The sequence below is a fragment of the Scleropages formosus genome, chromosome 23 (genome assembly GCF_900964775.1).
Source record: "Scleropages formosus chromosome 23, fSclFor1.1, whole genome shotgun sequence".
Lineage (NCBI taxonomy): Eukaryota > Metazoa > Chordata > Actinopteri > Osteoglossiformes > Osteoglossidae > Scleropages > Scleropages formosus.
Genome location: NC_041828.1, coordinates 13,220,267 through 13,247,471, shown reverse-complemented (window position 1 = coordinate 13,247,471; position 27,205 = coordinate 13,220,267). Strand labels below are relative to the sequence as shown.

Genomic DNA, 27,205 nt, shown 5'->3' with positions numbered 1-27,205 from the left:
GCTCAGAAAGGCAGGACGTGCGAGTGGCCTGCACTTGGGGGCGACCTGCATGTCGGCGCTGGCCCAAGAGCGCCTGTGAGCATGTGCGTGAGGATATCCCTCCGGCTGCAATTTAAGCGCAGGTCAAGAACGTCCATCGTGGCGGGAGACGTAGCTCAGCACGAATATATTCCCGCAATTACTGAGTTGCGGAAGTAAATGGACTGGTGTGAACTCTTTTCGAGCAAGCCTGCGAACACAGGCGGAAGCATCCAGCGTTTTTTCGTGGGTACGAATGTAGCCCTCCGTGCCTGACTGGTGAACATCCAAGCTATGCCTGTTCCTGCTAGCTCAGCAATCCTCAGCGGAACTTACGGCAGCGCAGGCCGTGCTAGCGGAACTTACTTAAAAGTGTTAGGCAGGGGTGGTAATTAGGGTAAAAAACACGCGGGGACACCTGCAGGAAGACATCACCCAGCACGCTCCTCTCCTCGGGCCGAGGCCGTGGGACATTGGGCCGTGAGATCTCCCGCGCTCGGGACAAATTCCCCGCTTTGTTAGCAGGCGGACAGAGAGGAGTAATGATTGCATTAATATTTCATTCACAAAACCAATCCATTTTTCATCCCACAGTGTCCGGCAAAACTAGCTGGCCGTTTCGATAAGGCCGCAGCGCCGCATCAAATATTTACCGCAGTGAAACGCGGCGCGCGGTGTGGCTCCCCAGCATTTGCTCTTTTCCCGCACGCGGCTCAAAGGCACCTTTGATCCGGCCGTTCGGACAGCCCGCCGTCGTTACGGCGGTCTCTCGGGAGCAGGCCGAGCGCGAGGCCGCGACGCCCTGCGACGCATACTTAGCCCGAGCGCAAAGTCGGTTTATCAAAAATCACACGCGAGTCACTCGTAATCCGCTCTTCGCGATTCCGAGCGCATCCTGGAAGTCGGGCGTAAGATTTCGGTTCTGCGGCGTCGCTTCATCCTCCGACGGAACGTCGACGAGGAAAGGATTTAAAAGACGCTGTCAATAATGATTTTCTCCAGACTGCTATTTTAAGGCGAGTGCCGTAAGTCTCCGCGGGGGGAGAAAAAAAATACTTTTCTGTCTCACTGGCACCTGAAACAGCTGCTGATCATGTGGGAAAAGGCAGAAAAAGTCCTCAGTTCAGAAATGTACGCTGATAGTTATTGGGACCAACACATGTTCTCTTTTAAAGACGCTGGCAGCGTTTTCGGTGCTATGTTTCAGAGCACGTGTCTTTACGTACCCAGAGCAAAGTAAAATGATTCATACGTAATTTTCAGTGGACACCCTTATTCGACGTGACTTACGATGCTAGACATACTGAGCTCAACCACCGAGGACCGTTCAACCAGCTGTACGTCAGCGTAACGCTCCATGCGCGCACACACACACACACACACGCACACATTAGTTTTTTCATTGATTTCAAACATTTACACTTATTTATTTTGCACACACTTTTCTCCAAAGCGACTTCCAACAAACTCTACGTATTGTTATGAGTCCACACACCTTATTCACCATGGTGACTTACACTGCTAGATACACTACTTACACTGGGTCACTCATCCATACATCAGTGGAACACACTCTCTCTCTCTGTCACTCACACACTATGGGTGAACCTGAACAGTATAGCTTTGGACTGTGGGAGGAAACCAGAGCACCCGGAAGAAACCCACGCAGAGACACAGGGGAGAACATACAAACTCCACGCAGACCGAGTGGGCATCGAACCCATGTCCTCTCGCACCGCTCAGGCGCCGTGGGACAGCGGCGCGACTCGCTGTGTCGCTCTGCAACCCAAACATACTTCAGAAATGACCCCTGTGACGTACTGAGGATTGGCGCACAATACTGGCACTCGGTGTGCGTACAAGAAGAAAAATGCCGTGCAGGTGCATTCCTCATTGTGACAGTGTGTGTGTGGGAGTTTATTGGCAGAGCAGAGCCATCATCCATAAGTCAATAGAGGGGCCGTGCTGTCCCACCCTCCTCAAAGAGCGGGTCGGGGCCGCTGACTGAGGACGGTTGCGTGGATCGTACTGACCTAGTGACACACACGGCAGGACTGCCGACAGAGGACTCCCTAACCGGGCTCATCCACGCCTGTCTATCGGAGGCTGTGAGCGTCCTGTCCTTCAACACTTGTCATCCCCATGGCTGTGTAAGAAATGTGCGAGGGGTCTGGTGGCTCCCCTGTATGGCTGGGAGGGCAGGAAATCAACAGTGTCTTGTAGCAGGCTGTCGCGCTGTCCCGCGAAAGGCGTTTCGGAGGTGGACGGGAGGGGTGGATTCTTTTTGCGCTGTCGGGGCTGCTCACTGTCGCACCGTCGTGGGTAACATTAATCACGTGGGCCGCCCGGGGGCTCCAGGTCGGGGCCGAGCGGGATAATTAAACCCAGCGCATGAGCGAGGGGCTGACACAGAGCCGGACTTCCTGCCAGGCTCGACATGCCGAGTGACGCCAGCAGTAGGACGCCGTGCCGCTCCAGGATGGACCCCAGCTCCATGGGCCCTCGGGCTCTTCATTACAGAGGTCTGCCTCCGCTGCTTTGATCCAGCAGTACGCCGTGCCGCTGTTGTTATGTATTCGTTCGCTTCCTGTTCAGTTGCAACTGGATGTGTCTGATTTTCTTCATCTACAAGTCGGGGATCCTGCAGTTCTTCAGGACTGCTGCGTCCTGTGTCTCAGGGGTGCTCTCGAAGCGTGCCGTCTTGGACAGAAAGCCGGCCGATCTGTCGCGTGAATGTTCAGCAAGCCTTAAGGAGCTGCAAGTGTGTGTTTTTGCACAGTGTTTCCAGCTCCACATGCACAGGGGCCATTTTTCGTGATTCTGTCCAAGTTCTTGACTCCTTGGCTTGTAGGCTGTTTACTACTGCTCTTTTTCGCACGCCTTCGGCCTCTTTTCATTTTGGGGAAAGCTCCGTAACTCCCTGCGAGGACCTGCTCTGCTCTGGATCGTACCGAATTGTGCAGGAATCCCAGCAGATCAGGGACGCACTATACCTCCAATCAATACTCAGAAATGGCGGTGGAACCCGCATGCTGAGACGAGAAATGTAAACCATATGGCAGCCATTAAACCCTACATCTGTAATTTATCGTGCGCATTGTGACCGTAGAGAGATTAATGATTGTGTCCTAATTTGAGAAATTCCCATATGGATTTGAGAATATATGCAGTGAACACATTTGGCTTAGTATGAAGCATTTTCCATAAATGGAACATTGCGGTGTGAGCGTGGTAATAACACATGGACCGAGGAATGAGAAAGGGAAGGGCTCCAAGTGCGCTGGATTGAAGCTGGGTTTAGAGAAGACATCAGAAGAGGGAAGGAGGGGTTGAGGAAAGACGGCGTGACGTTGTATTGGAAGCCTGGCGCTGTGGAGCGAGGAAGGGAAAATGGCTCCTTGGGTGAGACAGGACCGTTATCGCTCTGGCGAGCGCACCAGCTCAGCCCCCTCCTGTCAGCCATCTGTATAGTAATTAACCTCAATGGCACACGGTGCCACCGAAGAGGGGGGCCAGGCCTGGGAGGGGCCTGGGTTTCTATGCACCAATCACACGGCTCCCTGATGAGGCGGGGCGAACGAGGATTTGGGCCGTGATGGAGGCCCTTCGCACCCTCCGGCACATCTACGAGGCCCTCGCCTTGCGCCCACGCAAACCACACGCATGCTACGTTTCTTGGGAAGCACGCACCGAGCCTCACTGCCCCCTCGGCACGTTCCCCTGGGACGGCAGCGTGGCGGCGTGGGCGTGGGAACGGACCGGCCCGGTGCGGCTGCAGTTCAGCAGGCCGAGGATCGCGCACGCGGTGCTAAGTGCTGTGAGAGTCGGGGGTCAGGCTCATAAGAAGGCAGTGGAGTGCAGGGCTGACGTTACAAAGGCTGTCATTTGGCCCCCGATCAGCGTGCACCGCCGATGCTGGAGTTGGAGGACCAACATCAAAGGCATTAAACCAGCTCGTGCCTTTTGTTGTTGTGTATGGGTACATATTTTTAAAAAATGTAGATGTTCTCATATTTTGCACGAGCATCTCTCATTATTATTATTATTATTATTATTATTATTATTATTATTATTATTATGGTGTACCAGGAATTGATCACTAGCGCCATCTGCTGGTCAGTTTCAGCATTGCCACACTGGCTGCAGAACATGAGTTCTGACCTGCTGTGAGGTCTTGTGTGTCTTTCTTTGGTGTTGCTGCAGCATCCTGTCTCACACTCCGGATGGCCTCCTACAAGAGCAATAAGGCGCTTGCGTGCCGCCAGGGAACCGCAGAGGTCATTCTGCTCCTGCTGGGTGATCGTGACCCTTTACGTGTCTCTGTGCCGTTAGGGAAGATAGTCATTAAGCAGTGTTCGTGGCTGTACGAGGGCTGGCCTCGTGGCACCTTTACGCCCCATGGAGTAGTCACATGTCTCCAGGTGATGCTGGGGAGAAGCTCTCTCCATGTGTGAATATCTCAGCCTCAGCCCTGGCGCACCGTGTGGCTCTGTATTCGCACGCAAGTCTCCCCGAGCCTCCGGGGCCGGTCTGTGTAAATGCTCCCTGCGCTCAGGTGGGAGCTGTACTTCCCTGGCCTTTCCTTTCCGCGGTTCAGAGGAAAGCCAACAGCCCGAGTGTCGTCGTGCCCATTTGGGCCCCATCGTGAGATAATCTTCGGGAACGCGCGAGACTAGCGAGCGAGCCGAAGAAGCCTGTCTGTTTGCTCATTGATTAATGTGAAACTGATGGGAGAACTTATTATCTTCCTATCGCGTTAGTGAAGTTCAGCTCTTAAAGCCAACATAGGAACCAGCAGCTCCGTCTTCCAAACACTGTGACTTGAAAACGTGAAAGGTTTGCTGCGGCGAAACAGACAAGCAGAGCATATTCACGACCCGACTTGAGGAGCTTCGTTTCGACATTGCAGGCGCTTACGTCTGTGCTATGTATTTGCCACGACCTGCAGCGGTGCGGCGCAAACAGGCACCTGCACGGTGTATTGAACCGAAGTAGAGGCAACCTGTGTGCAGCGTGAAGGCTGGGGTGTCCTTCGCATCAGCCGTGTGTCAATCATCCATGCCCCGCCCCCTTGAAGCCCCGATGGTGCGTTTTGCATTGTCTCCCGCGACCTTGAACGCAGACAAGGGTGCTGTTCTGATAATTGACAAGGTAATTGATGTGATGCCTGTGATTTTGCGGACAGCTCCCACGCATCGGTCGGTCACTGCCGACACCTGCGCGAGCGCCGGGATGCAGCCAGGCGGACGGTGGCAGGTGAGGTATAAACTGGGTAATAATTAGTCACCAGAATGCTTGGTGACTAATCATAATGCTTTACAGTCTCCCTGCAGGGTGAATGTGCAGTCAGTGACTTTGACATGCATTTTTTTTTTCCTGCAAATTAAAGAAAGTGCTTCCTTTCATGGGAAATTGGACTGGAGAATCTTCAAAAATCTTCGTGCTGTGTGTATGTGTCTCTCAAAAGTGAAATGTTCGGTTAGGAATAGTCAGTGCCGGAAGAAGGACTAGGGTATAACACCAGTCCCTTGGTCAACGTGCCCTGCCTTCCAGAAAACGAGAAACGACATTGTGAAACAGATCACATTCTTCGGATAAAAGGTGCTGCTGTCATTGTGAAGGGCAGAATAAAAGATTTATACAATAAAAGATAAACAGGGAGAATGCATACCAGGAGAGTCACAAAAGTTCTGTCCGCAATGTATTTCAGCCTGGTTCCAGACGGCCGTTCTGTGAAATGCTAAATAAAAATAATGCGAAAACCCTGGTGTGGTGTGCTGAATGCGTCACACTGGAATGCCCTTATGCTATTATATAAACCAATTACAATACAAGAGGGGCTGTTCGCACACCGAATCTGCTGAAACGTGTTCTGGTGCTGCTGGGGTCTCAGTACGAGGGGTTCGAAAGGTTCTTCCCCGATGGCCTCTCTCTCTCGGTCTCTTTCCGGCACCCGTCCCTGGCCAGCCGCACTGGGGTCAGAACCAGACCCGTGCAGCCCGGTGCTCGTCTGCATTTCCCCAGCCCCGCAGCTGAGCCTTGAGTCCATCCTGGCCACGTGTCCAGGGGACGTGGGGAGCGGTATGATGGGCGACCGCCGTCGGAGGCCACGCTGTGCCTGTGCTATCTCCTAAAGGGCGTGCTCGGCGAACCCGGGTAGCAGTGGGTCCAACGGGATGCTACCACCGGCCCATTTCCCCGGACCACCTGGGAGAGCGATTTGCAGCCGCGCTTAAGAGCAACGCAGATGGAGCATTAACACCATGAAAGAAGACAAGCCGTCGGATGCGTAATTGCGTGCGCCAGGCTTTTGCACCGGATTACTGCATCAAACCACAATCGGAAAATAATTATCAAACTGCTGCGGAGCTGGGAGGGGCTAACTGTGACCACGCGGAGTAAACTATAATATATCATGAAAAGCTGAACTGCCCATTTGTTTCCATGGCAACAAATGAATGCAGTGCTGTGATTAATCATCAAATCACTCGTCAGGTCAGACTTCTAACACAGAAACAGAATATATTTGCATATCTCAAAGCGGGAGCGCTCTGAAGTAAAGGAAAGAGAGCAGTTCATGGTAAAAAGAAAAGAACTGAAGAGCAGGGACTGAACGCGTTGCTTTTATAGGGTCTATAGGTATTGATGATAACCATAAAGACAGGAAAAAGGCCATCGGATTAAAGGAGGTGCATCAAACCGGAATTCGTTTCCGGGGTTTTTATGCGAAGGGGTAAAACATGTCAGACATTTGTTTTCCCAGTGCTCCCTTGAACCCAGAACGGTGTTCTGCACCAGTGCTTTTGCCCTGGGTGACCCATGTCAAGGTGATCCACTGCAGCAGAGAAGCAAACCACGCTGAGGGCTGGGAGACAAGCTGTGCGATTCTTGACCCGTTTGACATGGGGCGCACCTGATTAAGAGCTACACGCCCGAACACCAAGCGACGATCGGGGCTTCCTTTGCTGCATCCCTTTCCCCTGCGACGCGCTCGTTTCCGTGTGCGGATGGGGTGACAGGCAGGAGAGCAGCGGCAAGGGCGGACGGTGCCGAAGGTCTTCTCACGGTGTACAGCTCCACGCTTAGAGCGGGGACGACGCAACGGCAGTTCGGGAATCTGCTCGGAAGGGTGGAATATTAATGGTTGGAACAGCTATGAAATATGTCCAGTTCCCGGTTAATGCAAACGTGAAATTGGAAATCTTTCTTTCTATGTTGTTGTCAGCTGATTACTTGCTCTCTTCCAGCCAGTATCAATTTTCAAACTTTAATCAGATGCCTTAATGCAGATTTAAATGCTATAAGCCTCTGTACACCCTCAGTAATTGGGGATTACGTAGTCCGTATTGTTATAGCTTCCTATTCTAGATGACTCATCAGAATATTACCTCGTGGAACACATTGATGGTAACGTTTTGAAAAATGGTTGTGAGAGGAACGACAAAACAAGAAGATCAGGACTCCTTTCACTCCGCTAAATGAGATTAAGCATTCTCTCCGAGAGCTCCCAGAGTCCTCGGTGAGGAGTTGGCAAGCAGACGGCTTATGTAATTCAGTGTGGGCACTTATAGATTTCCTGCAAACACTGATGTTTGCTCTGATCATTCGGTGCCTTTGTAAATTCCCTCCTTCCAATTCGGGATGTGTCGTGCTCCTCCTGAAACGCGCGGCTATTAGAGGAGTCCAGTCGGGCCGAATGGCGCGGGAGGCACGTCGTGTCCGTCGCAAGGCAGGGCATCGTGTTTTACGAAGTGAAACGGTGGTGAGCTCGACCTTTCCGTCGTGTCGCGCCGTGACCTGCGCGCCCCGGGGGTCGTGGCCTACAACATGACGGGCAGCGCGGAGGGCCGGCAAAGCAGCGCCGGGGCACTCTCAGCAGGGCCCTCACATACCCCGGCGCTGCTCAGCTGATCACATGGGTCAAAACGGCAGCCCCCCTTCCTGCTCCCCCGCCCTCAACCGGCACCACCAATACCACCCTGGGGACAACGGGGGACGGGGATTACACTGACACGCGTCCTTGGTAATCCTGCACGGGAGAAGAGTGAGGTCTCACGCTGTCCGCTCCTGTTACTTCACTCAGTTGCGCACGGGCCGTGGAACGCGACCTGCTTATCGGCTTCAAGGCCTCAGAAGTCTGTAGCTAAAAGGAGGCCTTTTCCCAAAATAAAATTAAAAAAAAAAAGAAATCGGTGCCGATTTCATTTTCTTAAAAATAGTTGGGGAGTTTAATTGGTGTGGTACAAAATATAAAGTGATTTTTCAACACGCATCGCGTTCAACCCGTTTCTCCTGGAAACAGAGCAGGTAATTAAAAGCGAGACCCCACGTACTCGACTCCATCCCGTCATCAGTTTCGCGAGCAGGACTGCTCCGGTCGCACTGCTTCTATACATATCGCGGCCCGGGGGACGGGTGGGAATACGGTGCTCATGGAAACGTCCCTCCGAGGAGTCAATTATGGCGCACTAGGGGAGTGTGCGCAATCACCTGAAAGGACTGAGAAGCACCGCCTCTCCTGTGCCCCCTGCGCTCGCACCCGTTTCACCTCTCCGCACGACAGGCTCTTCGCTGCCGCGGCTAAGCAGGGGTTCGGTGTTGCCGGGTGGAAACTGGGTTTTCCTTACGAAAAACACTTCTGGCTCATGCATAAACATGTGTCGATGCTAACGGGCTCCGGGGAAGGATGGCTCATCTGCCGTGTGTTATGGGTGCCTGCTTTTCCACATACCAGAGGCTACGCCGAGCAGTGACTCACAGCGCGCAGCCTTACACCACCACGTTACTCTTCGTTCTGTTTGTTTACTCTCCCAACGCAGCGCTGGCATTCGAACACATGTGCGAGAACCCATGGAGCTATGGGCAGCGACCAGGGAACCGTATGGGAATTAGCCTTCCGCCTTCCTTTTCCCTGCGCGCCCCTTGCATCACTTGTGCTAGTTTGCAGGAGTTAGCGGAGGAGATCAGCGGCATCGTTCGCTAAGGGAACCTTCCCGTTGTCCTTTTCTCGCAACGTTACGTTGCGGTTTGTCCCGAAATGAGTGACGGCGCTCTGTATATCCAAGCCTCGGCAGCTGCTTCGGCGGGCAGGGCGCGTGAGGCGTGCGACGGCAAACTGAGCGGGTGCTTCGGGTACACGGAGGTCTCCTCGCGGCCGTAGCTCAGCAGACGGAAGCTACCTGCGCTCGACGTGAACGGCCGACATCTAATGACCCGAGATGCGCGAGAAATCAGCGATCCTGTTTTCTTCCATGGCAAAAAAACTATAGGCACCATCTCGATCGCTGCCTCGTTAATAGAGTGGGAGAAGATTTGTGTCGTAATGACTAACGCCAGCATTTGCTGGAAGACCGAACACTTCAGGTAAATTAGCCTACGACTTCGATGATCGTTTGCTGTTTAACGCTCCGGCCGTTTCCTTACACGCTGCTGGATTCGGTTTAGCATTTCTGGCATGTCGTTAATGTATGGTTGCCATCTTATTTTTACGCGCAACAGAGGAAGCCAAGGGCTCTGGCCTGATGCAAGAAATATTCCATGTGCAGAAGGACAAGCGACCTTTTAGGAAACGATAACCCCTCTTGTCTCAGGACCTCAGCTCTGTCTCCTTCCTCGAGAAACCGACACGGTCACTCTCTGCCCTCCTTGTGAACAACTGTGCTCCAGTCGCCCCAAGGCACTCCTCTCCAAGGGAGGTGGCCAAGGAGCCGATAAAGGGCTCCCTGTGTGTCCACCCACTGCTGCGCTTGTGTTCCCTCATCAGTCCTCAGTATCTCGAGTGGATCTCTTGCCGTCCTTCGACAACTGCCTTGAACATGCCTGAGAGGCACAACGAGTTTGTAGACCTACATTACATCTCGCAAGGCACCAGATGGGGCCTTTGATTAAACCAGGTTATGATGGTGCATTAAATTAAAGAATGGAAACTATAAAAACCATTTGTGCTCCCATAACAAAGGGTTTAGTTTGACATATATCAAGAGATGCAATTTGCATATTTAGATTGGCTCAACATTCGGGGTAGACGCTGGCGTAATGACGCATTTAGCTGGAATAAATCAACCAAAGCCGTTTCTTTAAGAAACATAGGAGTGTTTTCAGAGTGTCATTCGAAAAGAAGCTTTTCAGGTCAGGTGTGGAATTAACCTCAGGTGTGAAACAGAAATCCGCTAGTCCAACTTAACCATTGTATTCAGGCGATCCGGTGTGACCAGTTCTTCTGTCATAATTTTTAGCACCCGTTGGTCGACTGACATCTTTGACAGTCACGTGTCGGCGTCTGTAACTGTTTGTGCGGTGATGAAATGCACTTTTGTTTGCTCCCAGCCGTATGCCACTTTGCTGCATCAGCTAAATTAATAAATCTAAAAATCTAATAGCTAGGGGTTTTCGTAGACATCTACTGTCCTGATTCTCAGTCTGTGGAGTGGAACATCTGGCACCTTAGTGCAGTGCAGCAGATCAATATAACAGCAAAACTACACACCCTTGGGGTGCCCTATCCCCTTCTCTGCTGTTCTCCAGAACCCCCTACGCTGTGCGCAATGCAGCCGGCGCCCGGGGCCGGGCCTCCTCTCAAAGGTGCCGATAACCTTTCCTTTGTGCTTCAGTGTGCTCCTGCTGCGTGCAAAGCTGTTGCTGTTTATAGCCCCATACCCACCATGCGGGGTAAGTGGTCTCCGTGTGATGTGAGGGGGCATGTGCGTAGGAACGCATCCGCGCCACCCCGTGGCTTGTCTGTGGGTTTCTGTCAGTGAGGATCTGATCAAAATGTTATACAAGTTGCCCAGAAGTGTGATGCCGAACACTGGAGACGCTCCAGCCTATATATTTGCAGATGGGGAGTTTATTCTCTGTTTCATGTTGTCTCACTGGTACATTTGGTCAATGTACAGGGGTCCAGGAGGGCCCATCGTGTCATAATGGGCAACCGGGGATGTCTCCCTCTTGCAGGGAGGAGACCAGGCGAAGAAAGGTCTACAGAGTCTCCAGAGGAGGAAAGCAGGGTTGCGTTAATGGAGATGGTTTACATTATACTCATCACCGCCTCGTTTAACAGTTGAGATTGAGCTCTGGCAGACAAGTGGTCTTCTAATAAAGGGCTCTAGGTTGTGGAACACAATGTATTGGACTTTTCCTGATTCTCATTCATAACATGATCAGTTTACAAACGTTGCTGGACCTTCCTTTTATGCTAGCAGGCTGATGCTGGAATGACACCACCTTATTAATACTATTTTTTTTTTATTCTTTCTGTTTTTTTGCTTCTGACCAGTCACTGTACCACGGAAGTGGACACAAAGCTTCCACATTTTGTGACCCTCGGGGATAAAGGTAGTTAGCTGGTGACAGAGGGCTGTTTTCGAGTGGCAGGCAGAGTTTCACCATGTCTTTTTCCTCTCACCCCCATGTACTGTACGTGAGTGTCAGTGGGCACTTATTTCCTCCCCTTTGGGTCAGCCTCCACAGTTTCCCCAGTGCCCTCCGTGCCTCCCTCCACCAGCTCCTTTACTTTTCTCCTGCGCCTCCGTCCACCGGCTCTTCTGCACCAATCTCCACTACTTCCTGAACTGCTCTCCCAAGCTGCTCTCAGCAGCTCCCTAACCGCTTTGCCGCGATTCTCCAGGGGCTCCTTGCAGTCACGGCCATCCTTCGGCAGAAACTCACATTAGAAACCTAATGTGCTGAGAAATGGCACAAGGCCGGCGCTTTGTTTGCACAGCGGTTGCTAGGCAATTTTGGACCACTTGCCAAGAAGAAGATGAAGCTCTTCAATACAAACATGATAGAAACAGTTGCCCAGTTACACATACCTCTAAATGCAGTGAACATATCTTTTTTCACTCATTGTCTTTTGTTCTTTTCACTCAGAGGAAGAATGCCCCTGATGGCATTTCACTGATGACATCATTCACACATTTATCTTCCTTTGGGCTAATATTTCCCTACTTCAGCTGGGTGAATGGCCGGTTTCTATGGTGAGCTCGGAATGCGTAAAAACACACAATTTTTGAAAAAATGAATCTTCACACTTTCCAACCTGCCATGTTTTCAGATTGGCAGGTTGACATCAAGGATGTATTGCCATGGAATTGTGCAGCTTCTTTATTTATATCCCCTCCCCGTGTATCTTTTTATACCATTCTGTAAATATAGGCCTCCCTTGGTTGCTTGTCCTAGTTTGTTTGTTAGACTTTGCAGTGTCAACTTGGAGGAGAATTTTTTCCCTCCTTTTTAAAAAGTTGCGCACCACAAAATATTTGCAAAATATTTTAACGACACGAATGTTTCACGAGATGGAAATCACTGCCTCGGAATCCTTCCATAATGCCTTTACAAGACAGTAAAATACCTCGGTGGCTTTAGCGTGTATTTATTATTAGGCTCAATGTTTATATAGGGTCTTTGGGGGTGCGATGTATTGATGAGAGCCAGACGACCATCTTACGCTTAATGGCTCATTTACCAGTATGGCTCTTCTGAATATCTAGCCCTTGGATATTCCTTCAAATCATGTACAGAACAGACATCCTAGCTCCCTCTCACACATAATATAGTCTTTAAATGCAGGTCATGTAGGGGTTTAGGGAACACTACAGGCTACCAGGATCCAGAGTTCCCCAAGTCCCTATAATTCAATGATTATAGCGATAATTTGTTTTGCGTCGCCATAATGAAGCAAGCCATTTCAGTTCTCCCGCGGTCCATAGCACAGCTGAATGTAACACTGCACTCATTAGAGGAAGGAAAGTTGTGGCCAATGACAGTTAAGTGATTTCAGCTTTCCTTGCTCAATGTGTCGAGGGAGGGGTGCTACAAGGCCATTATGGGGCCCTTGTACGTTGTTGCGGAGCTGAAAGAGAGCTTGGAGAGAATCTCTGTATACGGGGCGACTCCACTGCAGCAATTAGATGAACCATGGAAAGAGTTAGTCCATTTAAAGCCCCAGCCCACCAAGGCTCTGCGGAATCATTGATTTTAAAATGCAGTGAGTCTTTTGGGTTTGTTGGTATTTTTGTTCAATGCAACTTTCACTTTGCATCAGATGAGTTCTTTCAACACTTTGTTTTGAATGCTTACTTACACTTTGTTTCCACGAGCCAGACTATGCAGTGCACTTCTTGGGTGATGGACATCAGTGTTAATGAACAACTGCTATGGGGCTGCTACTGGCAGATATAGGGATCAAATACACATACCGAAAAAGTGTGTGTGACTGTAAATGTCTGCAGAAAGAAAACGTGTTAGAATTCACCACTAAAAATGTATACCATACTTTTAGAACATATTGTATAAAACCTAAATGATGTACACAATTCTTTAATGTGTCTTTTTTCTATAAAGTCAGGATTTTTGTACAGAAATGAGGTCCTGCATGCTGGCTGCATCCCACCCTACCTACAAGACGTGTAATATGCATTATTTCGGCATTATCGTTAAAGTGTAACAGCATATTTTTAAACATGGGAATCCTTTGCTGAAGAGCTGTAAGAGCCATGCTCATCCGGGCCAGTTTGCATGTTGTCGAAGCCTTCAGTGAGGCCTGCACTGCCTGGGACGCGTGTTCCGTGGTGCGCTGGTTTACGTAGTTCTGCGGCGTCCCAAATTGGCTCCATTAAAAGGGACAGGTCCTCCGGCTGCTAATAAAACATTAACCAGGAACCCGGAAGGTGGAGCCAGAGAAAGTAGGTCTATGGAAATTGGCCTATTAAGAGCTCTCATTTTGGAAAACGTGGATAAAGGGCTCCAGTTGAGTTCCAATGTGCTTCAAAGAACTCTCCTTCGAAGGCAGTGAAAACAGGCAACAAACTATGTTTATAAATTAGGTTATAATGTAGTTATTCAGGGCAGCGCCGTGGCTCCAGGGGTTATGGGTTCGTATCCCGCCCAACTTGCTTGTTTTCATGACCGCTCCAGGGTCCGACCACTGTCCATTGGACATCAGGCAATGCGCTTTCATATGTAGGCTGAGAAAAATGATACCAACCTAGCGAAGGCTCGGACCTGTAAACCTACTGATACCTGAGGAGCTCTCAAGTCACTACTGGAGCTGAGGTTGGCAGGGAGGGCTGTAACATGTCATTTATAACACCTCATTACTTGTCAAGCTAAAGCCACATCATCATTAACAGTCTTGCCAGGATTAATCCAATTTACGGCAGTTTAAACAATTAAATGCTCATGAAGCCAAGCACCGGAGTGTTTTTTTTTTTTTTTTTTTTTCCACTGGAAGCTAATGGGACGAAGTGACAGCATGATTTACAGCTGGCCATGCGATCATTACCGCGCTCTCCGTGATTACTCAACAGCACACCTACAAACCCAGGGCTTCCTGTAGAGCTCTTATAAACGCAGCACACTGCTAAATACACTCAAGTGGGGATGTTTGCAGTTTGACTAGAATGCACAATCTTGCTGCTTTTCCAGGGTCACAAGAATGTATATCAGCTGCATATTTCAGGGTAACACACTATGAAGGGAGGTTATGCATGAGGGTAACATGTACATTTCGGGTTTAGTATAAAAGATAGATAGTATAATAGTACAAACCTCTTTTCCTTGGTTTTTAATTAATATGACGCTGCTGCTGAGTGATGTGTTTCCTGAATGAACTGGTGGAGTAGTTGTCACCTGCTTGTCACCTTTTTTTGGATTTTAAGAACACACAAAACAAGAAATTGTAGTGGCGGGCTCATAATCACAAAGAAACAAAAGTGCATAATTATTTTAGGCAGCAAATGAACAACAGAGATTTATTTTAAGCATGGATTGTGCATCGTAACAGTGGATTAAAATTTGGAGGATGAGAAACAGATCCTCAAAACCCTGTTCAAATTGCTCAGATTTTCTGTTAATTTTAGTTTGTGTAGTTTGCATGCCCTCCCTGTGTTCACACAAGTCTCCCCTGGGTGCTCCTGTTTCCTCCCACAGTCCAAAGATGTATGTTTCAGGTCAGCTGTTGACTGCAAATGAGCCATAGACCAGACCGTGGCTAGTCCGTGATGGAGTGGCATCCCTTCCAGGGTGTACCATGACTAGCCTCGTGCCCTATGCTTCAGGGATAGGTTCTAGATCACTGCAACCCCGCACTGGAAAAGTGCTTAAGGATATTAAGTGAGTGGGCTGAATAAATTCGATTCTGAAAGGACTTGGTAAGCTTAATGCGTTGATGAAATAGCACTCTCAAGTTGTCAGAACCCATCACTGACCCAGTTGGCCTAGTAAAATACCAGGCCATGCTGGCACTGGACTCAGTGGCCCTGTGCTCCTCTGGCCCCTCTGCAGGCAGACCCTCAGGGACGAGACATCGCCATCCGGCCCTTCCTGGAGCACTGCGAGAACACGCACATGACCATTTGGCTCGGGATCGTGTACGCCTACAAAGGCCTTCTTATGGTGAGTGCGTGGAAGGGCCACGCTTGTCAGTGCTGCAGCCATCTGCTCAGTGGAGCGCAGGAACCCGCTTTGTCATCTGGCATCCTTTTTTCCCATAGAGAGCTGTATTGTTATGCCTCTCACCCAACAAAGCACTTGCCTCTGCGAGATGTAGACCCCACAATGCATAAAACAGTCATTTAACAGAATTAAATTTTAAATGTTTGTCCTGTTCCATTATTTTCTTCAGAATATGGGAAAAAAAAGGGTTGTCGTTCGTGTATTTATAGTTCATTGCATTTGCCAAGTTAACCCATAGGCAAAGGGCATTCTTTACTGCATGCTCTTGACCTCTGAAAGGAAGTCTGGAGCACGTTCCAGGTTAGGAATTCAGGGAGGTCTCACGGACTGGGTTACATCTGCACAACAGGAACTTGGGCATTAACTGTCCACAGGAGACTTTCACCTCCTCCTGGTGCCTGTGCCCTGAGTCGCCTCCACCCGTTTCCGTCTTCTCCTGCTCCTCTGGAAGGCTGACGGATCCCCGCCGTCTTCCAATGTGGGGGATTTGCGTCACAGATCGGCGGTGACCTATATAACCCCCCTCCTCCTCCTGCCAGTGCCTCGGAGAGAAGGCGCTCTCGTTTCGGGAGGCCTCTTCAGCCCCTTTCAGACGTCTCTTAGGCGGCTGCTCCGCCCAGCCGTCACGCATGACGCCCGCCACCGTGCCATCTCCAAAGGCCTGTCACATGAAATGTGACATCTCAAAAACTTCCCCCGTCCCCCCGGCTGCCTCGTTTGAATACCTCAAACTTTACTAACAGAGATGGTGAATAATTTAGAGCTTTGACTCCAGTTTTAGTCGAGAGATTGAGCCTAAAATAAGCAGGAACATGTACATCTGGAACCGGCATGTTCAGGTACATGCTGCTAAGTGCGTTGAGTCATCTTCCCAGAACATACTAACACTTACTCGAAGGTGCGTCAACTCAGACACTTCTCCCTGGTAGATGCGGCAGCTGCATCAAAAATAGTCTCCAGGGTTTGTAACACAATTAAAGAAAATTCACACGGAGGGGGAGCTGGTAGTGCAGCAGGTAGCACCGCTGCATTCGGACCCAAAGGTTGTAGGTTTAAATCCCACCTCCATCTATAGCACCCTTAAGCAAGATACATATCCTTATCGGTCCAGTAAAAATTTCCCAGCTGGGAAAAGAAGTGTAAGAAACTTACTACTATTAGTCACTTTTGAGGAAAGCACCAGCGAAATGAATAAATATACATTTGTGTATGTGTAGTGTAAGACTACTGCTGAACTGTTGTATACATGCCATGTTTTACACATCACAAGTCACAGCCACATTTCCGTAAAGGTGTCTCACAGAGTCTCTTGTGCCCACAGTTATTCGGGTGCTTCTTGGCCTGGGAGACCCGGAACGTGAGCATCCCCGCCCTAAACGACAGCAAGTACATCGGCATGAGCGTGTACAACGTGGGCATCATGTGCATCATCGGTGCCGCTGTCTCCTTCCTGACCCGTGACCAGCCCAACGTGCAGTTCTGCATTGTCGCCCTTGTCATCATCTTCTGCAGCACCATCACACTGTGTCTGGTGTTTGTGCCAAAGGTACGATGCCGCTCTTCTCGTTCAACAAATTGTACTCTGTTGCATTTGTGACTTGCCACGTTGACTTTTGGACCTCGTGACCTTGTGAAAGCCATAGTAATGTGGTTGGAAGTTCTCGCAAGTCACTGCAAACGAAGCTGTGAACTAAATAAATACAGACCCCCTTAAAACATACATACATGTGATACTCGGTGCTTATGCCTTCATTCAAACTTCAATGCGAAAAATGGAACAGTAAAGGGAAAAGAAATGAATGGGAACAATGAGAATGAGAACAGTCCAAACTGGGGCCAGGATTACTGAAATAATACATTTACATCTAGATAGATAGATGTAAATGTATAAATTCATCCTTTTATTTCTTAATATCTTAAGTAAATGTATGTGTTACTTTTTTACGTCGGCAATCCATGTACTTCCCACATATTCAATGTCATTCTCATTACTCTGAATGTCACATATTTTGGGAGCTCTGCATTTGAGCGGGTGTCTCCATTTAAGATGTACCACTTGATGTTCGTTTTGATGTTGGCTTAGCAGGGGAGGGTTATAATGAACACGCGTTTGGTAATTAAAACTTCTTTTCATGTACTGATGATAATCGGCCTCGAATTTCCAGCACAAAATGAAAGCCCTCCGCTGCCAGACATCGGAGTGAAAACACTGACGTGAACTTGTCCCGAACGAGTGTGCCGAATGTCATAGTTACGGCATCTTTCCTGCTCCTGTGCACGGCAGCTAATAACGATGAGAACAAATCCAGACGCAGCCACGCAGAACAGGAGGCTGAAGTTCACGCAGAACCAGAAGAAGGAGGACTCCAAGACGTCCACCTCGGTGACCAGCGTGAACCAGGCCAACACGTCCCGTCTGGATGGCCTGCAGACGGACAACCACCGGCTTCGGATGCGGATAACGGAGGTGAGGCTTCTGGCTTCCGGCTTCCATTTGCTCTATAGCTATAGTGTCATACAATTATTACCACGCTGCTCCTAGGGAGTCTGATATGAGAGGCTGCGGAGGGGTTTTGACGTTTGGATAGTTACGAGATCAGCACCAAGCGTGGACTTAGCGTTCAGCAAACACAGAGCAAGTGGTGCAAACAGAAGATGTAACAGTGCAAATTACCAAACATTCACAGTTCTGTTGACCTTTGCTGCAGAGCAGGTCTCCCTCCTCAGGTCCCGACATCTCCTTCATACATGCCGAATGCTGTCTTGTTCTTGTGTGTGCAGCTCGACAAGGAGCTGGAAGAGGTCACCATGCAGCTGCAGGACACGCCAGAGAAGACACCCTACATCAAGCAGAACCACTTCCAGGACCTCAACAACATACTCAGCATACGCAACTTCACAGATGGCAGAGGTGAGCCTGGAGCCGATCCAGCGTGGGTGGGTCTGCAGTGTCTGCGGAAACCGCGACTGCACCGAGAATTGGACAACCCCTCCCTGTCCAGCATCGCTGTCAGACTGTCATTCTTAGAGTCCAGTCCAGCCAACAGTATAACTTTCACTCCACTGGGTGATCGGGTGATCTGCGTGCCATTGTGGAGCAGGGAACTCCTCTCAGACAGGACAAAGAAATAAAGCAAGGTCTCACAACGGGTAGCACCGGTGCTTCACGGTACCTGGACTTTGTTTCGGAACGTGGTTTTGAATCCGGCTCGGTTTATGTGGGGTTTCCATGTTTTCCCCTTGTTCACGTGGGTTTCTCCATCCGTGGTCAAAGCCATGTACTTCAGGTGGTGGCCACTCTAAATTGCCTTTAGGGTGTGTATGTGTGAGTGAAACACTGTCAGATGTGTCATCTGAATAATTTCTGTAATTTTTAAACAGAAGAGAATACAATGCTGACAAAGGCAAAGACAAAAAAAAACTATTTGCTACAACTATCTTGCCTGCTACTTTGTTAAAATTATAAGCAAAGTACACAAATTGCAGTCATCTTTATGAATTACAAGGACTACTGTAATTGGAAATTGCTCAAAATGCACTTACCTCATATATTAAGACCATGCGTTACTGATGCTGTTAAAACCGACTACATGCTAATTGGGGGAGGAACAGAGGAAACGTGGCTAGATGAAACTTAAAGGATCGTGTCCCTTTCTAACATTCTACTCAAGGATCTTAAATCAGCCTGTTTGGAAAAGGAAGAGGAGAGCACCCATCTGTGGGAAAAATCGAGTGTTGAGCCCTGACCCAGTCACCATCGCCATCAAGTGGCACGCAAAAAATTCAGAAATCAGCTTCTCTATCAGTGTCCGTCCTTTTTTTTTGGCTAAAACAGTCCACACTCCCTCCCAGAGTTGCAATAGCGCTCCTCGGTGGCGAGTGAGAATTTCAGACCAGCTGTCATGGGCCTCCTGGTCCTTTTCCTTTTGCGAGCTCCATCCGAAAAGCTTTGGTTTCAATGGACTCTTTGAAACACGGCCCCGGCTCAGCAAGCCCCAGGCGCTTGCAGGAGGAGGATGGAGCGCTCAGCTCCCGTGGGCGAGAGATTATCGCGGCGACGGGAGAGGGGAGAGGGAGTCGGAGAGCACCTAGAAGCGTTGTGTAAAGGAGCCGATAGCTCACATGAGCTCCCTCCGGCGCATTCTGCTTCTACCTACACCAGTCAACCATCCAGCACCTTGTGTGTGTGTGTGTGTGTGTGTGTGTGTGTGTGTGTGTGTGTGTGTGTGTGTGTGTGTGTGTGTGTGTGTATATATGCGTGCGCACGTGTGTGTAATAATGAGCGGTCGAGGTCTTTGAGCCCACAGCAGATGGGGTGCTCGATGACTCATTGTCGATACACACCATCAGCTGCAGCTGAATTGCGGGGCTGTAGCGGAAGGGCTAGCGGAGTGCGGCTGGGCCAAAAGGACACCTCCAGCATGGCTCTATCCCCCGGCCCAACCCCCACCAGCACCAAAGACCGGAGCACAACGCTGGTGTGACAGCCTGCATATGCACCATGTTGTGCAATGAGCTCAAACGTGCATGCCTGACATTGTCTTCAGTAGAGTTTACTGAGGACCAGAACCAGGTGGGCTGCATCTTCAGTGGTGCTCACCCCCCTCGCCCATGTGGCTGTGTGTGTGTGTGTGTGTCCGTCCATGCTTGTATTTCACTGTTACGCAACCACTTGCTGCCAAACTGCCTCTTCACACAGGGTTAAGGAGGCATTTTTTTCAAAATGCAAATCTGACAGTTTTGTGCTCCAGAACGGGAATTTGAATGCGGTGATTTGAACTAATCACCAGATATTCACAGTTAAATTGCCTTTTTTGGATTTTCTAAGAAGTCTCTGCAGAAGGAACTTCACTCATTTGATTGTCGGGTTTTCTCTTTTTCAGCTTACGTTCTTTTCAAAGCTGGCAAACAAAAATTGATATCAAGCTTTAATTTTTCATATGAAGAGGATTTTTTTGTTTTCATACAGTATTGCTATTGCAAGAAATCAGATGAAACGGGGAAAAAAATTGTTGTACAACAAGGAACGTTGAAGACTGCATCATGCAGGAAGTGATCTTTTGAATACAGAAAATACAAATAGTATTGCAGTAGCGTCTGGGGTAACGTTGTGCAACTGTGTTCACTTGGGGAGCAAGTTCTACAAGATTTTGTTGTGACCTTGATTTTAATTCATCTTAATTGACTGATTAACTAAGAAAATAGCTTCACCTCACTTTGCAGGTGACAACTGACCTCTGGATAGAATATTGGCCAGTTCAGAAATTAGTGAACGCTGCAAGAGCCAGGTGATATGATAGTGTACCCAAACATGGATTCTAAATCAGTTCAGCTGTAGGCCACCAGACCCTGCAGCCCCAAAAGGGCATGACTGCCCATCTCTCATTTACATAATGTGTACATACTAATGGTTTCATATGTAATGGTTTCGTATTGTCATATTAAAAATAATTCTGTTACAATTCAGCAAATACACGAATTTAGAATTTTTTGAAGAGCTAGCTCCTGTTCAGTTTGTTTTTTCTTGTATGCTGTCTTTTCCTGATTTGGTTTATTTTTGTTCATTTAATTGATAAAAGCATGCTGTCACAATGAACATATCTAGGTCTAGAATTAGCAATGATGACTTCCAGTGAAGAAACTCAGTAAATAGCTGTCACTGGTGTAAGAAGTGGGATGAGTTACAGGGAAGTCATTAAATTCCTTACTCCTATGTATTGTGACATTTCCAACCCCACCTCCCCCGATCCCCCAAATATACTACGGTTGTGAGAAATAAGAAAATACATAAAATAAAATACTGTTCAAAAAATAGTAATTAAAAAATTACGAGTAAGAAAACATACTTGGACGTTTGTCCAAATATCTTTCCTTACTCATATTTTTTTAATTATTATTTTTTGTACAGGAACACATAATTCATATATGTTTGTAAGTGAAATAGAATTAGCAAATTATATTCAGTAATTTCATTTTTTCAATACGTATCTATGTATCTCTAATATTTTTATATACTTCAGTTCTGTGCCTGGGAAACTCCAGACCAGATATTAGGTCATTAGGTATTAACCAAATTAGCATAAGTGATTCAGCAGTCAAAACTTCTTATTTGCAAAAATATGATGTTTATATTAACCTTTCATGTTACAGGCATCTAGGGCAAGCAAGTTACTGAAAACTGTTTTTTTTTTTCTGTGTTAACCTATTTTTCCTTAAACATGGTGTTTTACTATTTTCCCTAGAGATGCAATCAGTACAAGTTACTGCTGTGATCTTCAAATCAGGTCAATTTTATGGTAGAAGGTTAAAAACTGGGACAACACACAAAGAAAATCAGTTTTTTTTTCTAAAAAAAAAAAATCAAGGCTAAATCTAAAATCCTCCAAATGCGGTCTGAGAAACAGATAAGGCTCCTTAATTATTCCTCATTTAAACTTATACATTTTCTTGGTTCTGCGGCATGAACGTTTATTCGGCTTTTCACAGCTTTGGGAAAAACAACAGCAGAATGTGAAGCTGTGTTTTCTGACTTCACAGAAGGAGACAAATCCATGCTGAAGAATCACCTGGAGCAGAAACCGCAGGCGCAGTGGGGCTCTGTGGACCCATCCAGAATAAACCGAGGTCCCCTGGAGGACATCAACTCACCAGAGCAGTAAGCGCTCTGCAGTACTCACCTATACTACCTGCCAGGCCGGATGAGGCGATCGCATTCATTGTCCAAACAAGCTCACCATACACACTGGCTCCTCATCTTACAAACACAAGTGGGACTGCAATTCTGTTCATAAGTCATTTTGTTTGTAACTCCAAAATTCCCTTTACTATTAATTTAATAAATAAAAGCTTAAAAGTACAGACTTCCCAGATTTACTTGCAAGATAAATTCAGTAAAAAACGGTAAAAGCAGTAATAGAAATAGAAATAGTAATATTAAATTAAAAGCTAAACTTTTTATTTTCATATTTTATTAACCTCAAGCCACATCAAAATTAAAACTAATGTAAGTTTACTGGAAAACACCAGCGGACATGTTTACGTGACCTGTAAACATAGTGCATCCAGGTTTTCCTACATTCCTGCTCTGTTTGGGTGTGTTTCACCGACATCAATTGGCTGGTCTCTCACACACACACACACACACACACACGTCAGTTTTAGTCAGATTAAAAAGTTTATTGATCGTGAATGACAGTGCAGAAGACCACAGCAGCACACATACAACAAAACTGTGACAGAAGACAGTGGAACAACACGGGAAAAAATGAATATCACACTTAGACAGGTATAAAAAGAGAGCTAAAACAGTGCGCAAATAAATAAAATGTGGTATTGACGGCTCAGTACCACTCCGACCATTCATTTTACAGCCTTGTGGCCATTGCTAGGAATCACCTCCAGTGGCATCTTTTGCTGAAGGCGCTCCTCTGCTTAGTGTGATGGATCTCAGCCGATCGGCGCCGCAAACACGGCCGATGCCTGGGAGGTCTTCCAGGGAGTGCTGATAGACTGCGCTGATGCAAATGACCCAGGGACATGGGAAATAAATAAGGGGATGTGAACAGAGCAGCTGATTAAAATTATTAGGGAGTTTACATGGGGGTGGGGGGGCTGCCCTCAAAGAGTAACTGGGAACGGTATTGTGTGAAATATTAGCCCGCGATGTAGCGGATGTAGTGGAAAATCCAGTTGAAAGGGTAGTAGGACAAAAGAGCAGAATTACTGAGCTGTCGGGCAACCATTATTTTCTTACATCCCCATAGTACGCCCTGAAACACATGGCTCAGGGTGGGATACCTTTGTCCCCTTTCTCTTCCACACCTCCTCGGCCCGTGGCCTCAGAACACATAATTCAGTCCCGGGGCCTGACCGAGCATCGGCATCATCCTCCGCGCGTGTCTGCGCGGGACAGCCGGCTGGATCGGGGAGAGGACGTTTCGCACGCCGCTGAGATAGATCCTCCGTATAGGCAGCGAGGGAGATGTCGGCAAAGCTTACGTAACCGGTGATTTATAGGCGCTGCTGGAGCAGGAGCCTGAAAATAGATGGCAGAGAGCGGAGGAATACTCAGCTATTCCCACCGCATGAATATTTGACCACATGTAGAGCAGCAGCTTCCAGGGGTACACATATAATATTGTTTACTGGCAGTAATTTCTCTGCATTAGTGCTTACCACCATGTCAGATGTGCAGTTAGCACACTCGGGGTATTGTACATATTCTCACATTTACATTTATTCATTTAGTTGAGGCTTTTCAACAAAGCGGCGTAGACTGATTTTTAATGAGTCTTTTAATGACTGACACCTTTATATTCAAGGTGACTTATTCTCCAGTGTTTTTCTTTTTGCATTACCCTTTAATTACAAGTTTATCATGCCATAAACACTTATGTATGCAGTTATTAATCATATTATCTGGGTATCACAAACGTCCCACAGCGTCTTAAAAATCGCTCGTTTCAAGTATCTGCTTACTTAAACTAATTGGTACAATGTAATGACTTGTTTATTTTATGTGACAAGAGTACACTCATTATGACTTAGTAAAACAGAATAAACCATAATGCCGGTGAGGATATGCTCAGCTATTTTTGTCCCATTAAAGTTAAGTTCTCTTGTAAAGAGAGTTGAGAAGACCATTAATTTTTTTCTTTCTTTTTTTTTTTTTTACATAACCAAATGCCAGTTATGTAATGAGCTTGAAACATATCGCTCACACGGGTGAGCAGTGTGTGAGCTGTCACACCAGGCCCAAGCATGAAATGTACTTTACGGATTCCCCAGAGCCGTGAGCGCTCCTGGATTAGGGCCTCGGTGGTCCGGGTGAAGTGTCCACTCTAGCGGTCACCCCCCGAATACGGCGCCCGCTTCCCTAACTGACATAATTAATAAAATGTTACAATTTCTATAGAGGGGGGTGCGGCGGTGCAGTGGGTTTGCCCGAATCTTGCTCTCCGGTGGGTCTGGGGTTCGAGTCCTGCTCAGGGTGCCTTGTGACAGACTAGCATCCTATCCTAGGTGTGTCCCCTCCCCCTCCAGCCTTATGACCTCTGTTGCCGGGTTAGGCTCCGGTTTGCCGCGACCCTGCTTGGGACAAGTGGTTTCAGACAGCGTGTGTGTGTGTGTGTGTGTGTGTGTGTGTGTGTGTGTATACCATTTCCTTACAATAATAGAGTTCTAAGTCTAGGAACAAGACATTGATTTGCTGTACAGTTTCCTTATTGCGTGTACTGATGCGGTGCACTCCAGTGCTGCATCCTCTATGAAAAATATGGTTATTTCACATGTGAAAATATGACACAAGGCCATGCGCTCCTCAAGCTCTGTCTTGTGTTCTTCTTCCCAGCATACAGCGCAGATTGTCACTGCAGCTGCCCATTCTACACCACGCCTACTTGCCGTCCATAGGGGGAGTGGACGCAAGCTGCGCTAGCCCCTCGGGCAGCCCCGGCTCCAGCCCCCGGCACAGACACATGCCCCCGTCCTACCGGGTCATGGTCTCGGGCCTGTGAGGCCGCGCCCAGCGCCACGGGAGACGAGGCGGAGGGGAGAGGCCAACCGTTTGCAATCAGACTGATGCGGTCAGCGAGACAAGGGACTTGCGCGCAGGACCGGGCGCGCCGCCAATCACGTGCCCCCGCCTCCAGCACCACCACCCCACCATCCTCCCGCCCCCCCACCCACACCCATACAGGGATTGATCCATTGGGCCTGGGGTCCACAGGAGGCCCTCACACACCCACCCACTCCGCCCAGTCACACCGCAGAGGTGACGGAAAGGAGACCACGAGACCTGTAGCCTTATCTGCTTCTAAGGTCTTTTTTATGTTGGTTTTCATTGTCATATACTTGACCATGTGTGAACTTGTCAGACTTGAGTATTTCACTACAATGCCGGGATTTTAGCTACGGATGCAGGAGGAGGAGCTTTCACACCTGACCAAGGGAGCGACAGACGTAACCATGACAAACATGTAAATACCATGCTTTTTGACTTCAGAATAAGCTTTGGGTATGCTAAAAAAAAATCGCCACATTTGGGTTCGGGGGACTGGGTGGGTGGGGAGGACATGGGGACTGAGGGTGCTAAAAATCTCATTCAGAATCTTAAATATGACATGACAAAAACGATGTAAGACAAATTGGTTTGTGTGATATTACGTTGCATTATATGAGTGTCTTCAATGGTGTGAAAAGTATTGGCTCATGGCATGTGTGATTACCAAAATATCAGATTTTGCAGCTAATATGCGAATGTCAAATTACACCAAGGGCCAATCTTTTACATTGGAATAATATGCACAACAGATTTTCCACTTTGCTAAATTTGCACCATTTCTTTCCTTAGAAGTAATGCATCGACATTGCATTTGGTTTGTTCCGAGAGCGATGACGTCCTTTTAATTCTTCCCGGCGCGAACCTTTCCGAACGAGCATGAAATACCGCGGAATCCTGGATCTGAGCAAAACTAGACGAAACGCGTCGAACGATGTAGCTCTCGAGGCAGCGGCGAGGCCTGTTAGTCTCCGCGTACGTGCGCGTGCCCTTGAACGACAGCGCACGTGTCGCCGCTCGCGATCCCGCTCCTGCCGACGAGGCTAGTCGAGCGGCTCTCGCTGAGGCTGAGGACAGTCTTCCAGACCGGTGGGTGTCGATGGCGCCCTCTCCGAGCGGCTGATGGCCAGTAAGGGTCAGCGGCGGTCGCGCTGCCCAGGGACACATTCCATTCAAGGAATCGCAAACCTTTCTCCAAGGAGGCTGCTGTGTGCATGTACTGTACAACCTTTATACCGTGTGTCCAATGTACTGCACAGGATCCATCTGCTGGGTCTGTTGGGATGCCATCGACTGTCTCTTTTGTTTCTTACAGCTCTGAAACAGGTCTATCGTTCCACGGGAGTAAGAAAGAAAAACTAGAGCAAAAAGGAAATGATTAGCCTGTGACACCATTGAACAATTCATGTTTTTTAATATTTGTTGCATATGAGTGTGATTTGGGTAGGGTTTTGATAGCATTTTTTCTATACAAAACTGTACACAGATATGTTATTGCTGGCCAGCGGGGGGGAGAAAAACAAAAACAAAAAAAAAAAAAAAGAACAAAAACCAAAAAAAAAAACAAAAAACAGCCTGCCCTAAATTCTACAAAACAGGATTTTGTTCAGCTAAAATCTAGAAAAAATTTTAGCACACATTTGGCTAAAATTTTTACTGGGGAACCTTCACTACGGTCTTTATTTCATAGCAAAAATTGTGTCGTACCAGGAAGGGTAACACAAAACATGGGTCCGTTGTCATACAGTCATGTTGTGGAAGATGACTTGGCAACAGGAAAAAGATACCTCATGTAGTAGCTACAAAAAAAAATCAGTTTCAGGGCCGTAACGGGTCCTAAGCTTTAGCACACACGAGATGAGGCTGTAGACATAGCTGTTGTCATTTTCCTCGTTACCTGTATCACATGAGCAAAAGCGTAAACGAAAACAATTCCTGAATAAGCTAGTTTCATCAAAGTCTAAATAGATTTGTTTCACCATCGGTGTCTTGGTTTTAGTTAAAGATGTCTGTCGAAAGCTACGCCTGTTGTCTTATACAGTAGTCGGTGACCAAAGGATCTGTGGTCATGTTGGCGGGGAAAAAAAATGAAGAGTAAAAAAAAAAACCACATTTCGAGACATCTGTAATTTGTATAACCCTATAACGGATTTCTTTAGCTCGAAGCTAAAA

The 27,205-nt window shown here is 48.0% G+C and overlaps 1 protein-coding gene across 1 annotated transcript in view; it reads left to right on the top strand.

Moving 5' to 3' along the window:
* The window catches only part of gabbr2 (gamma-aminobutyric acid (GABA) B receptor, 2), a 161,349-nt gene extending 134,818 nt beyond the window's left edge, over positions 1 to 26,531 (top strand). The window contains exons 14-19 of the mRNA XM_018731961.2: positions 15,304 to 15,414; positions 16,796 to 17,020; positions 17,759 to 17,941; positions 18,256 to 18,385; positions 22,012 to 22,129; positions 24,824 to 26,531. Coding sequence (XP_018587477.1) covers positions 15,304 to 15,414; positions 16,796 to 17,020; positions 17,759 to 17,941; positions 18,256 to 18,385; positions 22,012 to 22,129; positions 24,824 to 24,989 — 933 coding nt within the window. The 3' untranslated portion in view covers positions 24,990 to 26,531. The remainder of the gene's footprint in view (positions 1 to 15,303; positions 15,415 to 16,795; positions 17,021 to 17,758; positions 17,942 to 18,255; positions 18,386 to 22,011; positions 22,130 to 24,823) is intronic.
* Positions 26,532 to 27,205: the final 674 nt, after the last annotated feature.